This window comes from Pteropus vampyrus, unplaced genomic scaffold, assembly GCF_000151845.1.
Source record: "Pteropus vampyrus isolate Shadow unplaced genomic scaffold, Pvam_2.0 Scaffold5, whole genome shotgun sequence".
NCBI classification, from domain to species: Eukaryota; Metazoa; Chordata; class Mammalia; order Chiroptera; family Pteropodidae; genus Pteropus; species Pteropus vampyrus.
In genome coordinates, this window is record NW_011888786.1 from 8,662,821 (window position 1) to 8,679,825 (window position 17,005).

The 17,005-nt window shown below is 44.5% G+C and overlaps 1 protein-coding gene and 1 pseudogene across 2 annotated transcripts in view; one reads left to right on the plus strand and one right to left on the minus strand.

Annotated features, from left to right (window-relative positions):
- Positions 1 to 17,005, plus strand: part of SLC34A2 (solute carrier family 34 member 2) — a 44,887-nt gene that overhangs the window by 5,089 nt on the left and 22,793 nt on the right. The window contains exons 1-2 of one of the 2 annotated variants that reach the window (XM_023534190.1): positions 11,109 to 11,130; positions 15,271 to 15,335. In XM_023534190.1, the coding sequence (XP_023389958.1) occupies positions 15,321 to 15,335 (15 nt within the window). In that variant the 5' untranslated portion in view covers positions 11,109 to 11,130; positions 15,271 to 15,320. Of the gene's footprint in view, positions 1 to 11,108; positions 11,131 to 15,270; positions 15,336 to 17,005 lie in introns of those variants that run through there. The other variant, XM_023534196.1, reaches the window with a different exon arrangement.
- Positions 944 to 1,062, minus strand: LOC111744017 (annotated as a pseudogene).

A 17,005-nucleotide genomic window follows, 5' to 3' on the forward strand; every position in this document is an offset into this window, starting at 1 on the left:
GAGCAGGAAGCTCTGGAGCAGGGCAGGCTTGGGATACAGATGCAGTGTTTATCTCAAGCCATGCTGAGTCTGGGGTGCCCAGGGGCCATTCGAGCAGAAATGTCCACCAGGCAGTTGAGTGGATGGGCTAGTTGCTCAGGAGACAGGCCTGAGCTGGAGGCGGAGTTGTGGGTTGACTGTGCATAGAGGGATGGTGGAAGCCATGGGAGTGGTGAGGTCTCTGGGACGATCCTACAAAGAAAGTGAAAGAGACTGAGTGAGTTCACATTTTGCAACTACCTTCCACAGCTAATTAGCTATTGTTCTGGTGGAGGCCTGAATGACCCCTCCTTCTCAAGTGGAATGTTACCTAAATCATAACAAGACTTTTGGGGCTTGTGAAATCCTTTAACGAGAACACTTAATAGCTACCATTTACTGAAGAACAAAACATATATGAGGCACGCTGGCTTTTGTTAGCTGTGTGGCTTTGGGGAAATTACTTCCCTCTCTGTTTCTCAGTTTCCTAAGCCTTAAAATGAGGCTAAGAGCACTTCCTTCCCAGGATTGCTGTGCGAGTTGAATGTAGGCTCTTGGAGCATTTCAAGGAGGATGTTAAGCACTAACATTTGTTCTTATCACCTTTATCATTGTTATTGCATTCTATCCTTCCATTTTTTCTGCACAGTAGGAATCAGTAACATCCTTTTCAGGATGAGGAAACTGAGACTCAGAGAGGCAAAGTAACTTGTCCAGGGCCCACCCCTAACCTGTAAGGACTCTCGGTCATAAGAAATGGAAATCCCCTCGCGCTCACTTAAGGGGGTGTATGTGGGCTGGCTGTCTTGTGGAACCCAAGCAGATGCTGGAACTGTGAATATCTGTCAGGACCTCGTAGTTGCAAACAAGAGAAACCAACTCTGGTTGTGCTAAAACAAAGGGAATTTATTTATTTCATTTTTTACACCTACAGCACCTGGTCTTCCTAGGTGGTCTCCCATCCAAGTAGTAACCAGGCCGGACCCTGCTTAGCTTCCGAGACCAGACAGGATCGGGCTTGTTCAGGATAACATGGCCATAGACTTAAAAACAAAAGAAATTTAAGAAAGACTGCTGGGGCACATAGAGCTTGTGGCTAACTACAGATGGTACAGGCCCCAAGGCAGTCAGCAGCTCCAGCAGGGACTGCCTGAGCAGGCAGCCACCACTTTAGTCACTGGAGTGAATGACCCCCATCAGTCTGTCACCCAGCTTCACATCCTGGGAGTTGCAAGCCATTGTGTTCATCCAGCTTAGGACGCGCTTCTCTATGTGAGGCCTCTGGGATGGGCAGAAGGGTCTGGCTGCCCCCTAACATAGTGAGGCGGGGCCCTGGGATGACCAGTCCTTGCAAGGGGACTCACAGTGGAGAAAAGTCACTCCCCAAAAGAAATAGGGACATGTTTTGGAAGGCGATGAGTGCTGGACAGCCCATAACACACAAACCTGCACTTCACCAGCTCTTGACCACAAACCGATCAGGGACAGGAATGTCCACGGGGCTGTCTCCAAATGTTGTTTTGAGCCCTCTTTACATTTCTGCATCATTCATCTCTCTCTTTCCGTGAAAACTGACTTTCTCTGCATCCTGACTAGAAAATGGCTGTCTGCAGCCTCAGGATTCCTTGACTGGTGCAGTCGAAACGGTGCTGAATCTCTTAGCACAATTTCAGCTTTCCAGGTGAGGGCCTATGGGTCCAGCTTGGGTTGGGTGTCAACTTCTGGTCCAGTCATTTGAGGCCAGGGGGATGGAGACAACCTGAACACTCTGCTGCCGTGGATTGGGGAGAGGGAGCACTCTGCAGGACACGCTCTGGGACGTACAGGATATGAGCCCCAGTCTGAGGGGTTTGTAAGTCCCCGATTGTGTTAAACTGCCTCTCAGTCTCTAGCCTGGGGTCACCCCCGTATCAACAGTTTTCAGAGACGCTAGCAGCTCAGCAGGACGAAGATGACAACAAGACACTTTTTACTATGAGTCCAGAGGCAAAAGCGAACATGAACTGAGGCAGCCTGGGGATGCTGAACGGGGAGCGAAGGATGAGAGGGAAACAGCTCATGCAGAAATGGGGACTCTGCGTTCTGGGGGAAGAGGTTCGAAAGGAGCGACGGCCTTGCCCCTGCTTTGGGAGTGGCGCTCCTGCACACTGCCAGTTATCTGGGACCCTCGCTTCTGGGGTCCAGGACTGTAAAGGAGGGGAGAGGAGAGAGTCGGGGGACAAGTCCGGAATCGAGATATCAGTACTCAGAAGGGTCCCCTCAGTCCAACTCTGCCGTTTCACAGTTTCGGAGGTTCAGAGACATAGAGCTTGACCCAAACGCCCTGGGTCGGTTTCTGAATTCTTCGTCGAGGCCACTCCTCACTCCATGACACCCTCTCCCTTGTTTCATTTTTCAGTCAATGCTTTATTGTGAGCTTTGTCGCCCAACCAGAAGGAAGGAAGTGAGCTTCCCTCACAATGGCTGTGGGTTTGGTGTCACTTTCTATCCCACGGTTAATCCCGAATATGAGCTATTGGCTGTGATATTTCTTTTTCGCCTCCAATGAGCCGAGCAAGTAGTCAGGCCGGTTATAACTCCTCTGCCTTCTCTGGAAATTGTCCTGTGAAGTTTGTTCTTGAGTTCAGATTATTTGGGGCCCCGAGGAAATACTTCTGGGCCTACTATAGTTCCAGGCTTATCTGAGATTAGTGAAAAGCCGTATGTCTAGGGAATCTAGAATTTGGAACCATGGAGTGAGTTAACCCCGTAGAGGCTGGCTCTCTTGCCAGCCAGGGAAGATCATTCTGGGGGACCCACCAAGAGTCTGCTGAAACTGAACGCATTTAGGGGCTAATCAACTCCAGGGTTCTCTTGAAGGTAATTCGTAAGTCTCTTTTCTTATTTTAATTTTTGAACATTAATGCTAGCATTTGTTTCTGAATAGTTAATAATATATATTCAGGTGGCTCAATGTTCAAAAGTGCAAAAGGGTGTGCAGTCAAGAGTCCCTCTGTCACCTCATGGTTCCCGGGCAGCCAACCCCATCACATGGAAGCAGCCAGTGACAACTGGTAATTTTCTGCCAAGCTTCCTCTTGGGGAGAACCTGCTCAATGAATACAAGTGGTTGTTGATGCAAGGAAGCTTCTGCATGATAAACTTAGCTGGAGTTTATTTTTTCCAAATCTAAGCTACACCAGGCATCTTCCAGAGTTGCCAAGAGGCAATGAGCAAGAAGATCAGCCCTGAGGGCCACTGTGGCCCTTCTGGGATCCCGGGAGAGTCCTGGCCTTGCACTGAGCGGCCTCATCTGCAAAGTGGGGGAGGAGTGAAATAATCTCCTTTATAAGCGGCTCGAGAGGGTTGCATGAGAGCACACACATCACTGTCCCACGCTCAGGCACATGTGTTGCATGATAGTTTTTTTTTTAATCGTTATTATTATTATTTATGCTTACAGCACCTGGTCTTCCTAGATGGTCTCTCATCCAAGTACTAGGCAGGCCCGACCTTGCTTAGCTTCTGAGATCAGACATCGGGCTTGTTCAGAGTGGCATGGTCGTAGACCATGGACCGTGGCTCCACTGGGGTGCGAACCCACGACCTTCTGCATGTAAAGCACATGTGCTAACAGCTACACTATGGAACCACGTCTTGCACAATAGTTCTTGACATGCCCTGTTCTCGGTCTGACTTCCCCACTAGAACACAAACTCCTCAAGGGCAAGTCTGGGTCTGAGGCTAGCACTTGTCAGTTAATAAATCAGCATCACAGCTAATGTTTTAAAGCACTTGCTATGTGCCAGGCACTGTACCAAGCTCAGTGCAGACGAACTCAAAACAGCTGCCTGAGGTAGTTGTTCCCATTCTTACTGCATACATGGGAGATGGAGGCACAGAGAGCTGTCCCCAGCCACAGAGCAGCAATGCCATGACTTCGTGTCCGGCAGTCAGGCTTTAGTGCTCAGGGCAGGAGAACCGTCTGTCTGGTCCACCATAGCACTGACACTGTAGTCAGGGGGAAAGGTCGAACTGGGAGAGGGGTATCAAATGCCGAGAACGTTCAGAGGGAAGACTAGCTAGGGCTTTGTGGCAGTTTAGAAGTTTGTGGCAAAGGGGAAGGAAATGTCCCACCAATTACCTAATTGTATTGATTTCTAATAGAATCAATTAGAAATGAGCAATAGAAATGGGCAATTGCAGAAACCAATAGAAATGGAAAATTCAATAGGAAGAGCAATAGAATTAAGTAAGAGCTTGGATGTTTTTGACAAAGGGGAGGGCACGTGAACGCCGAGAGTCTGGGTTGCTGAGTGGAGGGAGGGAATCTCTGTGAGAGGGACCTGTTTCGGAGGGTCACTCCCATAAAAATGGGAGCTGGTGGGACATCAGATGATGTTCCACAGCAGCCACTAAGACCAGTGGGGCTGGAGAGAGATGTTCAAGTCATTCTTGCCATAGGAGGAGGTTCTTACATTTCTTTGGCTAACATACTCAGAAAAACTTGCATTCAAGATGAACCCGGTTGTCAAGTGGGCATGTTTTTTGTTTGTTTGTTTGTTTTGTTTTGTTTGTGTGTGTGTACCCTTGAGATTGGCTTTTCTTTATGGAAAAGATTATTCCAAAAGTACTTCAGTTTTTAAAATATCATTTTAAATTTGTTCAAGTTCCAATTTTTTTAAACCTCTACTTCTCTCATCATCTTCTTAAATTCGGTTTACAAATATCTTTGTACTATTTATATATCTACCAAAGTTTAAACAACCAATTATAAAAACACATTATTTACATTTTAAACTTTATTTATGCTTTTAATATATTTGGTTTCTTTAAATTATTGCAATTGTCAAATATAACAAACTTTCCAAGATAGATAAATAATGTGTATAAATTAACAGATTAAACATTAAAATGATGGATTTTAAGTTCTCTCGAGTATTCCAATATAGTTTACAAATTTAATAAAATTTCAGTTTAAATTCAGAAGTCTAAATCAATTATGCAATTACCCTTTTCAAATTAAAATTACTGAGTTAGCCTATAATAAATAGTAACATGTTAAACTTCCTTTAACATTTCAAAAAATTTAAATAACAGATATGCACAAATTACTTCTAAGTTTAGCACAAAAAAATGTGGATAGTTCAGGTTTGGTTGACTTTGTGGCTCTTCTTAATTCCCCTCCTTACCCAACAAAGGGAAAAAAGTACCTCCAGAACTAAGCCTTCTTTTCATAGACATTATATCAAGGGCTCCAAAACTCTTGAAGGAAACACTCCCAAATCTAGTTACAGAAGTCTACATCATCATTCAGAGTGCTACGTTATCAGATTACATTTTTAAAAATTAGATTTGATTTTGCGGGCTTTTGTTTGTTTTTTGTTGTTCTTCTTGGGATATTTAAGTGTCTTTTCTGTCTAATCCTGAAGATCTTGAACTTGATGAACTACTTTCTTTCTTTATGTTGTTCACATGTGGTGACACCCACAGCTCACAGAGAGTACAATAATGTCTGACGAGATCTCTCAAGGCTTTGCCCGAGTCACGTACAACTCGAGCCATGCCCGTGACAGCAGCGAGGCTGCAAGAGGCCCACGGACCCCAGGTTATGACCTTGGGTGGTGGTAACAGTTGAATTTAGAGAAAGCAGAGGAGGGAACTTGTTCAAAGCGGGTCGGGGTCCCTCCATCAGTGGCAGCACGAATCCCAGAGGCTGGCAGGGAACCAGAACAATGCAGTCGTAAGAAAGGAGGATTTATTAAAAATGCCAAAACTACAGAAGGTTGAGATGGATGAGGGCATCAGAACGACCAGAAATCACTTAGATTACAAGAGCTTGGTTCCTGAACCTGACCGCTAGCTGAGCTTCTCTGATACCAGGTGCAAAGTCCAACAATCTTTTGGGGAGTGTTCCCTTTTTCTAAAAGGGGTTAGAATTTCTAGGTCCCCCACACAATATTAGAATCAAAAAGGGAGCTGTATCTTTTCACACAGGTTCCATTGTCGTACTGGGTATTTCGAATTTCTGTCAAACTCCCTTACTCTGTTATTCTAGGGCCTGGAAGAAGAACTCAACCATCCTTCAGGTCACTTCCGTGTGTCTCCTGAAGACAGGAATTAATTAATTTCCACACTGTGAGCCTCCTAAGCAGTAATGAGAGCAATACCACCCAGTAGACAGGACACGGGTTTAGGGCACATGCTGCAAAGTGACAGCATCTATTGGTTTTGAAGACAACAGAAAAACACACTAGCTCAGGAGTTCTCAGTCTTGGCACTAATGACGTTTTTGACTGGATCATTCTTTGTTGTGGGGGGCTGTCTTGTGCCATGAAGGATGTTGGCAGCATCTTTGGCCTCTGCCCACTAGATGCCAGTAGTTATTTTAAGCAGAGAGGCGATTAATTCGAGGAACGAGGAGTTTTCAGAACCACATTGGAAGGCTTTGGTTCTGCGGCAGTGGCAGAAAGAACAGGCCGCAAATCCTTGGTTCTGTCCGTCACGAGCTGGGTGCTCTCAGACAGGTTATCGAATTTCTTTGAACTCTTGTTTCCCCATCTCAGAAACAGTGAATAATAGCAACTTGGACTAGTTTCTTAATGCTCTTTCTCCTCTAAGTGGGAATACCAGGAGTACCTAGGTCACAGGGCCATTGTGAGGATTAAATGGTAACTAAGAGTGCTGGCAGCTGGGCCTGGTGCGGTAGGGCCTCGACCTGTATTAACTATTTTTAATATTGTCAAGATTGAATAATAGCATATGCAAAGACTGACTACAGCAAGGCACACAGTGGGTGAATGATTAACGATGCTGTCATCAGTAGTAGTATTATGTCTAATCCGCAATAGCAAAGGATGTCTAGGAAGAGAATTTTAAAGACAATGTCCGGCCATGGGCCACATTTGGACCTCCTCTCAATTTCATCCAGATTGCAGGGCAGGTATGAGAGAAGTGCGCTTATCATTCGGATATCAAGATATGGAATTTTGGTCGTGCCGATTCTTGACGTCTTTTTTCTCTTTTTCTCTCTGCAAAATGAAATTTAATGCCTTTCACGCCTCAGACGTAGCATTGTCTCCACGGAAGGTAAAGAAAAGAGAAGTTATAAAGAACCCCAAGTATTTTCAAACTTTAAAAAGGAACGAATATCTTATTATGTCTAAAATTTGATAGCAACTACCCACTCCCAGTTGTTTTTAATCTGGAGGGTTATATAGTTTTTGGAAAAGTCACATTTATAGATAAGATAGGTGAATCGACTCTTTCCTGCTTCGCTTTCTTCTGATCTCCATCCTTGCAGCCCATTTGTCTGCCCACGTCTGAGCGGCTCCATCCCTGTGTCCGTCTGACCTGTCTGCGTCGCCCCTGCTTTTCGAGTTGGTCTTGCTCCCTTGGGAAGCCTGGACGGCTTTCTCTGCTTGCAACCTCCTCTCTGCCTGTTTCCGTCTCTTAGCATCTCAATCCCTTTTTTCCTTCTCCCTTTGTCTTTTGTTCTCCTTGCCATCGTTTTTCTTCGTGTGCCTTTTCTTTAACTGCTGAAGTACATTGATCAAATAAAAGATTTTATGGTGTGTCCTTTTAAAAACATCGAATCGCAGAACGAAACTCTATCGAAGAAACTTTGGAAAACTAAGAAACATTCGAAAAGCTCCCTTTGTTAAACAAACTCAAGAAGAGCCTGGAGGCTTTGCTAGAAATGAATGATAAAGATTTATTCAAGGGTCTTAGGGCTTGCTGACCAGAAACACAATAGGCAATGCCCAGAGTGTTCCGTAGGAGAAAGAAAAGCTCAGGGCTCTGGAGAGGACAGACTGTTCCGTGACGTGACCGCTGTGGGCCGGCGAGCTGGACCCGACCAGAATGGAGATTGCTTCTCGTAACCCCCTTAGAGATTGTCTGGTTGTAATTGATGTTCTGTCTGACATAAATCAACATCCTTCCCCTACCTCCCGCTATGTGCTGAGTCCTGGAACAGGTTATTGTCCCGATCTGGTCAAGCATGTAAACCAATTTCCACACCTGGTGGCATTCACGTACTAGTACCCGGGACTATTCTCCCACCCCATCCTGCCCTTAACCCCGTATAGTTCCCTGACCCCTGCCAAGCAGTGCAGAGAATGTCGACTTTGTCTTGCACCCCCACCCCCACCCCCGCACTCGTCCCGGGGTGTGCCTCCTATATACGTTTCCTTAATAAACTCTGTTACTTGCCAGGCTTGCGTGCCCTGCTTCTTTCTTCCGTCTTTCCCTGCCCTACGCTTATGGAGGTAGATTTTCAGGCTCTGGGCTTTACCCTGGATCAGTGTGTGTTAACAGTTTCTTAGAGTAAAAGGCCATTCTTGAGAAGTATCAGTCCTGCACTCTTAGCCTCTGGGATGTTCACCCTCTATGTAGTCTGGGCACTGGATGTCAGGCGGTCTCACATTGAGGGGGTAAACAGAGACTTATCTGGAGGTTCGATGTACTTACATCTGGGCATTGACACAGGATTTGAAAGTTCAAAAGTTTAAGTTCTCAGTTTAGTTAAAACAAGAACAGAATGGTTTTCTCATGCCTAAACCTGCTTGATTTTAGTAATTTAGCAGCTTGATTGTAGCGATTCTATGTTATTTCTTCACTCTACTCCTCACCTTTAATCCTACCCCCACTCACACAACCATTCTTAGAAATCTGGATGCAGTTCATCTGTTTTGCTTAGCTGGTTTCTTCCTCTTTATTCTTAACTACCTATTTCTGTTTTGAATCAGCATTTCTTTGTTATACTGTATCATAAACACTGGCTACATTGTTTTCCTACATGCTATTTTTTAGAGTTGTCACAAATAGTCTTATTTACCTAGTGAAAGTATAATTTACTTGTCATGTTCTCATCTTGGACATGTAGAATGCTTCTTTCTTTATTCTTTATACTGTGATGAATGTAGTCATACATAAATTTTGGATCTTTTCCTAATATGGGTCTCTGTGAGTATAATTACTAGGTCAAAGGGTAAAAATAATGTTATGTTTCTTAACACAAGTTTCCAACCTTTTCCAAAAGCGATATCCACTTTAATTACCAGCCATACAGGAGAATATCTTGTATTCCATTGCTCATCACCATAGGATATAAATCTTTCAAACATATGTTGCTAGAAAGGAGAAGTGTCTTTGAATAGTCTTAAGATATATTTCAAAAGATTATTGACATTCTTCAGTTAGTAAATTAGAAGCCACGTTTCCAGCCAGAGATCTGCAGCAGGAATGACGTGGCCAGCAGCCCTCTAAGATCACAGCTCTAGTAGGATTGGGGTGTGGGGGGCTGGGGGATAGTTAGAGGTGGGATGGAAGTTATGGGGGGGGGAAGGGGTGACAATACTGGTTGCCTAAGGCCAATGAGCGGCTTTTTTGTTCTTTGTCAAAATTCTCATAAAAAATTCTCATCAAAAATCACATAGATTAATAGATCTATGTCTTTCCTGGTGGATTTTTCTGCTTACTCCTTTCATTTATGGAAGTCTTAGTCTGTGACTTACTAACATGAATAACCTTTAAAAATACAAAAGATAGCAACTCCTTGTTTATTCTTGAGCGAGGATATTTTTTATCACTGTATTTGCTTAATTATATATCTGTACATCAAATCTATAGCTCTTTTGTCTATTTCACTCATCTTTTTTTTCTGGGGTCTGAGTTTTAAAGTCCGTTTCTATGGAATTAATTTTGATATACGATATGAATTGTGTCCTAGTTGACGGTTTTTTTTTTTTTTCAGTTTGCTAATCAGTACACTAGAAAATTTATCAATTTTCTTTGACTTTAAGGTTGATTCGTGATGCCTTCTTTATCAAATTTTACCAGGGGACTGCTTCTGACTGTTTTATTCAATTACTCCATCTTGTTGCTTTGAGGCTGTTACCACGCTGTTTGGATAACTGAGGGCTTTTAGTGTCTTTTGGTATCTTACAGGGCCTGTTGCATCTCATTTATTTTCTCCTGAACTTTCTTCTATTCTTGCCTTTTCTATTTTTCCAGATGGGTTTTAGAATTGTCTTGCCAATGTCCTCACCTTGTCCCCTAGTGGGGGACATCCCAATGGGCTGGCCCAAGTGGCCATGGTCTCTAATGCCCTCATAGCGCTTGTCTGTGAGCCAGAGATCCCTGCTCAGACTGAACAGGGGCCCCAGTGAGGATGACAGACCCTAGGAACAAGCCCCAAGGCTGGGTTTCTAAGCCGGACAAGAGAGGATAAAATCAGCCCTAGAGAGGAGACTGCAAAGATCAGGTTTAGGGAGGGAGCTGGCATGGGTGGGGCTGTCCTACCTAAGGTGGGAGCTGGGTGGAGTAGATTTAAGGATGCTGCAGGCACCACAGCCTAGGTTACATCTCAGCTCATCCTGCATAAGGCCTAGTGTCTTCTTTCTCAGACAGCAACAGTATTGCATCCTTCCAGGTAAAAAGACTGCTGTGGGGTCACAGGGACCTAGAGCCTAGCGCTGGTCTCTGGGAAGGTGGTGAAGGGTGGTGTGTCAGACGGGTGGTCCCACTTGGCAAGGAGTGACGAAGGACGTCAGAATGACTCACGTGTTGGGAGTACAGCTAGGTGGTGGGTCCCTGTGCCCAGTGTAATGGTGTTCTTATGTGTCCTTGAGCTGCCCACTGGGGAACATCTGTTAGAGACCTCGGGTTTCCTTAGAGATGGGTGCACGAATCCATGCTTAAGCCTGTGAGAGGCTGTGCAGAGTAGTGCTTAATCTGGGTTTGAATTCTGATCAGACCAGAAACTAACCCTGTAACTTTTGAGCAAAACATCAGAAGCCTTTCTTGAGCCCAAGCTTCTTATCTATAAAAAAGAGATTAAGCGAGCAGATTACCTAAGGTTGTTAGAATTAAACAATGAGTCTTGTGGCTTGCTGCAAGTATAGAGGTGAAAAGCAGTACGTTTTGATATCCTGGGTTCTCTGCGCTTTGTCACTTATTAGCTGTATAATTTAGGTAATGGGCAAAAAATGTGGATAATAAACCCAAACTGGTAGAAGTTTAACTCTGAGCTGTCATATATAACTTCGAGTAAATACAGTGACTTCCAAAGCCCTGATAGTATTCCAGTTACAGTGGAGAGGTTCCTACCCACTTCCCCTCAGGCAAAGAGGTGGGTAGTTGGGGCCTGAGGGTGCTCCTGGGATGTATAATTTACAAGTATAATTTACTTGTCATGTTCTCATCTTGGACATGTGGTATGCTTCCAAGCTAAATTATGTGGACTTTCCCCTGCCCCTCCTTAGGTCCGGGGACTTAGGACAAGGGGAAGGATAGCCTCCCTGAATGTGGGTGGGGGTACTGCACCCCTAGGGAGGTATAAGACCCTATTAATGGCAGAGGGAACCCCCTGGTGCCCGTAAACCTTCCCTGGATGCGGGGCAGTCCGGGGCGGGGGTGGGGGAGAAGAGGGTGGAGGGAGGGCAAAGGTGCCCACCCATTTCTCAGTAGGGGATCGAGAAGAGGCATTTATAAGTTGTGGAGTCAATACCTTCAAAGAATTAAATGACAAAAATGCTCACATTAATAATGGGGGGAACAGGGAAATCAAAGCTTATGTACAGAATGATAGCAATTGCATTAACATCTCCTTAGGCCATCTCAGAAGAGGTCTTTAAAATCTAGAAAATAAGCAAAATTTGGCCAGACTTACCATAAAGGGGAGGGACTATGTGACTTGTACAGTGACCCCAAATCGGGAGAGGCCCACTTCCTGAAATCAGGTCGTGTTTGCTCCATTCTGGCTGGCCGCTGCATTTTTCTGCGAGACACATTCCAGTTCCAGGGGAGAGATCAGAAAGAATAAGTAACAGTTAAAGGCAGCAATTAAAAACCAAACCTCCCTGCTTTTTCTCAGGGGTTATAAAGCCTCTAGCAAGGGAGGGAAAAGATCTGTTTTACTGAATTCTTTTAAGGACAAAAACTTGTATTGTTCCTGGTAACCAACAGCGGTGCCCAGCACAATCCTCTGGACACCTGCCCAGTGTAAACAAACACACAGGGGCAGGGAACCCCTCCTTGCCTTCTGCATTGGGATAGGAGAGAGCCAAAGCGGCCGCCACATCGTCGTTAATGGCGGGAAGGCACTGGGTGCGGTGAGCGTGATGCCTGCAGTCAGATGGGCTCCTGGGGGCCTTCCCGAGATGAGCCAGGTTCCGACAAAGACACCGGCACAGAGACGCGTCGTGATGTCGAGGGCATAGGACTTTCCTGTGTCATTTATTCCGCAAATATCAACTGAGCACTACTCTTGAGTCAGGCACCCCTCTAGTTTTGGGGGGCCCAGAAGTAAGAGACCAATCCCTGCCTTCATGCAGCGTGTATTCTATTGTCATCAAGAACTAAGTTCCAGGAAGAGCTAAGCAGTGATGCTGGGCAGAAGCAGTGATGTTAGCGAGTGGCCCGTGAGCTGCATTTGGTCTGAGGTGTATTTTGTTTGGCTCCTACAGTTGGGTTTTGGAGTTTATTTAAAAAAAATTTTGAGCCAACATCAAAATTTCTGAAATTTTACCGTAAGGTCTTAATTTCTGAAATGTGGGGAGATCGCGGCACTGACCCTCATTCCCAAGAGCAGCCATCGGCTGACGCTGGGTCACAGCTGCTTCTCAGGAGGAAGTGGGTTACTTCACTCTTCTGAGACTTTCTGCTACACTTGGTCCTTTTCAGTAAGCCCTACCTGGCCGCTGCGGTGGCACCTGCCTCAGTCTTACTTCCGTACATTTCTCTTTGCCTCTTCTTTCTCATTTATTTTTGAATCAATTTTCCTTTGTCTATGTAAGCTGCCTTAAATCCTTTTTGGAGCAGCATATAAAAATAGACAATAAAGTCACCTATTCCCACCACCAGAGATAACCACTATGAACATTTTCGTGTGTTGCTTTCCAGTATTTTTCTCTGCATATTTAAGCAGAGTTTAAAACAGCTTTAATTATGGCAGCCTTTGTTCCGTTTCCTTAGCAGTTCTCCGTTTAAACTTGTGCTTCCTCACACCAAGTAACACCTTATCTGACATTTCCTGACTTCTGGCTACCTCGAGGGCCTGACTGAACAGCTCTAGAATTACCAACAGTGTCGTAGGGCTCTGAAGAAGCTCCTGAGGAATGCCAAAGTTTGAAGTGGTTTTGTTCAGCTGTTATTTTTGGAGCCACTTTTTCAGGCGTCTATGGTACGCTCCGCTTTATACCCTTTGCTTTGCAGCAGCTGCCGTCAGAGCACCAAGCTGCTTGCCCACTGGCCTTCAGGGTAGCGGGTGGATGCCCGAGCTCCAGGCTCAGCCTTGACAGGCAGGTTGGTCTTGGTCTTGTCTTCAGTCACTGGCAGCTCTTGCTGCTGGGGAGTTTATAGGAACAGGACGAGGCTGGAGATTTTGTCATCAGTCGGAGCCCCTTGGTTTGTCTCGGCCTCTGGTGACTCAGGATGGGGCACTGAGCCAAAAGCCTGAACTCTTGGGTGCCCCTCTCAGAGCACAGCCATCTTCCAGGGAAGAATGCCATCCTCTCGTGTCTGGACCCCCTCTCTGCCTCCTACTTTGTGAAGAACCGAGTGGATTAGGAGAGTGGCAGGAAGAAGCTCCAGGAGGCCTAGAGAACAAACCATGTAATACCTGAATATATTCTGGCGTCAGGATGAAAAATGCTAATCCACAGACCTGCTTAGTTTTGCCTGCTCAGTATTATTATTAAGTGGTAAATTTCACATTTAAAAAAGCTGGCTATCTGGTTTCTCCAGAAAATTCCAAAGGTCTGGTGACATCGGTCCATGTCTTTTTATGCACAATCTGGACAGGGCATTTACTCTGTGGACTAACACGGACCGCACGAATCTTCCATGTGCCTGGCGCCCCGGGTGTGTCCCCTGCCTGGAACTCCTGCCCCCACTCTTTGCTCAGGCACTTTATTTTCTTGTCAGCTAAGCAGGATGGATGGTGAGCTCTCTCCAAGCAACCGCACTGTTCAGATACTTCCTTCTGCCCCTGGAAGGAATTGCCCTTCCAAAGGCAGGAACAATGCGGGTAGGGATGGAGTAAGGTGGAAGGTAGGCATGTTTGGGGAAGCCTTCTCGGTAGGCCGGATTTCCAAGAAACAGATATTTAAAGAACAGTGTGAGAGGGCACTCTTTAAAGTCTTCCTGTTCACTGGTGTAAGGTGTGAGGATGGATAACAGCCATCCTGGTGCAGGCCAGGCCTCTCCTTAACCAGCCCAGCCTTGCTGGTTATGCACATGAAAGCAGGTACCCAAGGGGGTGTTTTAAATTTACTGTGCATTTCAGCAGCTTTTCAGGTAAGCAAACGGACACATAACTGATAAAAATGTTTTAAAAGCAATTCTCATCCTTGTCAGTGGAGAAATACACATTTGATAGAAGTTATTGGGAGTGTGAATGGACTATCCTGTTTTTCTACATATTTAACAACGTGTGTATCATATATAGTATGTTGATATAGTCCAACTATCATACATTTGTGTAACTTTTTACAGTTACAAAAGCCCTTTCCTTATGCTATCTTACCAAATTTTCATCTGAGTTAGGTAAGGCAGGTCTAAATGTTGCCCCCATTTAACAGGTAAGAAAACTGAGGCTCAGTTTAGGTGGCTTGTCCATGCCAATGAGTGACAGCTAAATGAATGGGTGGATAAAAATGTAAATTTTTAATTTCGAAATTAGTATGTATGGATATATTTATAACAATAAAATATTACCCTCAGATTATCCCTGTGGAGGTCAGTGTTTATTGCCAATCTTATTTCTACCTATAGCTATTCTCTGCTTCTCCAGTGGTACCCCACTGGCTCATGGCTGCTTAATGTGAGAGTTTTGTTATGTATGAAACAGTAAATACATTGTTAGCCTACATTACAGCATTATATATCTCAATGCGGAAAAGGCTGTGGAATTTGAAGTTGTGATATCAGTTGTTTGCCGCCATACACATCGCCTTTAAAAACATCTAAACACAAAATACTTTGGGATGGGGGGTGGGGGTCATGAGGAAGTCCAGGCCCTAAAGTAGAGTTGAAGGCTATTTTTAAGCACTATTGTCACACTGCCAACATTGTCTCCTGAGAATACACACACATCTCTTTCCCCCCATAGCTCCACCCACATTGGGTTCTGTATTCTGTAACTTTCACCTTTTTTTGGTAGTTGCACCTGATGGGAATATGAGATGCCCTAAAGGGCTTCTTGGGATCTTTCGGTGCAGACAGGGTACCTGGGAATCACTCACATGGCTTCCTTTACCATCTCCAACAGGACTGTTGGATCCAGACTCCGCGAACGGAAGGGAGATTCAAGTCTCCGGGATGGCGTTCAGAGAGGTGAGTTCCTCCTTAACTTTAAAAGATCTTATCTTTTGGAATTTAATTAAGTAATTAAGAGGTAATTTTAAATAATGTGATCAAAAGTTGTAATAATTTTAAAGCCCCTTATTCGTTAAAAATATTTAAGCTGAAAGTGAAATATTTAGGGAGCCATTTGGACCCATAATCCCAATCCTTTGACTCAGGAAGAAACCATTTTTTTGGAGGTCTGTTGTTCGAAAAGTCATACGACAATCTACGAAGGAAATAAAGATAGGATGACAATGGTTGCGGGCAAGGGAAAGGCTCAGTGAGGGTCTCTGAGACCTGAATAAGGAAGAGTGTCTATGTGAAAATAAATCAAGGAGACTGTTTATAGGCAGAGGGGGGGACGAGCTACAAAGGCCCTGGGATGGGGTGAGGGATGGAAGCAGAAAGAAGACCCGAATGGCAGGGAAGTCACATCTTTCTCCACACAGAACTCCTGGCCACCACCCAGGCTGAGGCCCAGAGTGACAATCTGGTCCATACTGATTATCCCGGGACCTGTATGGCACCAACTTGTCAGTCTTACTCCTAATGTGGTATGTCTTTGTCAAGTGGGAGTTTAGTGCCAAAGGCCTCCTTTACTTAGAACCTAGCCCAGTACTATGTAGTAAAATTCTCTACTTATCCAAAGTAAATATAAGTCTAGGCAGTAAAAGATGCCCAGAAATGGAACCACAGACCTTTCGGGCTTACCTTACTCTTGCTTTACACACGGTTTTAATGATTGTCAGCTGAATGGATGAATGAACGAGGTAAACTGTTTTCTTAGTCCACACAGGTTAGAAATAGCAGTATAATGGTTGGTGATGGTAAAGCAGGGAGGTCACTGCTGCATATAGTTACAGTGATAACTCCAAGTTTCTGTAAATGGCCCTACTGCTAACACTTAGGCAGTAAAGGAAGCTTACTTGCATAGTAACATCCGGGACAGAGTAAGCCATAGATAAGTGCTAGCTATGCTGACAATTATGGTAAACATTTATGTGACAGAGCCAGTAAGTGGTTCAAACTTATTGACTTCAAAAGAATTCAAACTCAGTGATGTAACCCAGAGCTTACCCTCTTCCCCATACCCATTCCCAATACTACTAATATTTTAACGTATTAATTGTGAGATATTCATAGGAAAATACGTTAGAATTAGTGCTGTACAACTCAAGGATTCATCACAAAGCAAAGTACCACAACCAAGGATGACACTTGACAACACCTCAGAAATCCTGTCATCCGTTCCCTCGATCTTACTCCTTCCCAACAAAGGGACCCCCATTTCTAGGCAAGTGCTTCTTTTCTTCACGGTTTTACTATTTAAGCATGCATTCCTGAACACTTAAGATTTAGTTTTGGCTGGTTTGGGAATTTTATACCAGTGGAATCAAACAGTAGGAACCCTTTTGTGTGGCTTCTAGAACTCAGCGTTGTTTGTGAAACGAGACTTATCCATTTCATTCCATCTAACAATAAATTGTTTTCATTGCATATTAAGTGACCACTTTTGACTCCAAAAATGGCAACTTAATAATAGTAGCTTATTGTACGAGTGTTTTACAGTTAATATTTCATACTATTAATGGAAATGGACATCTGCATTATGGGCTGTGCTGCTGTGGTCATTTGTGTATATCTTTTGGTGATTATAT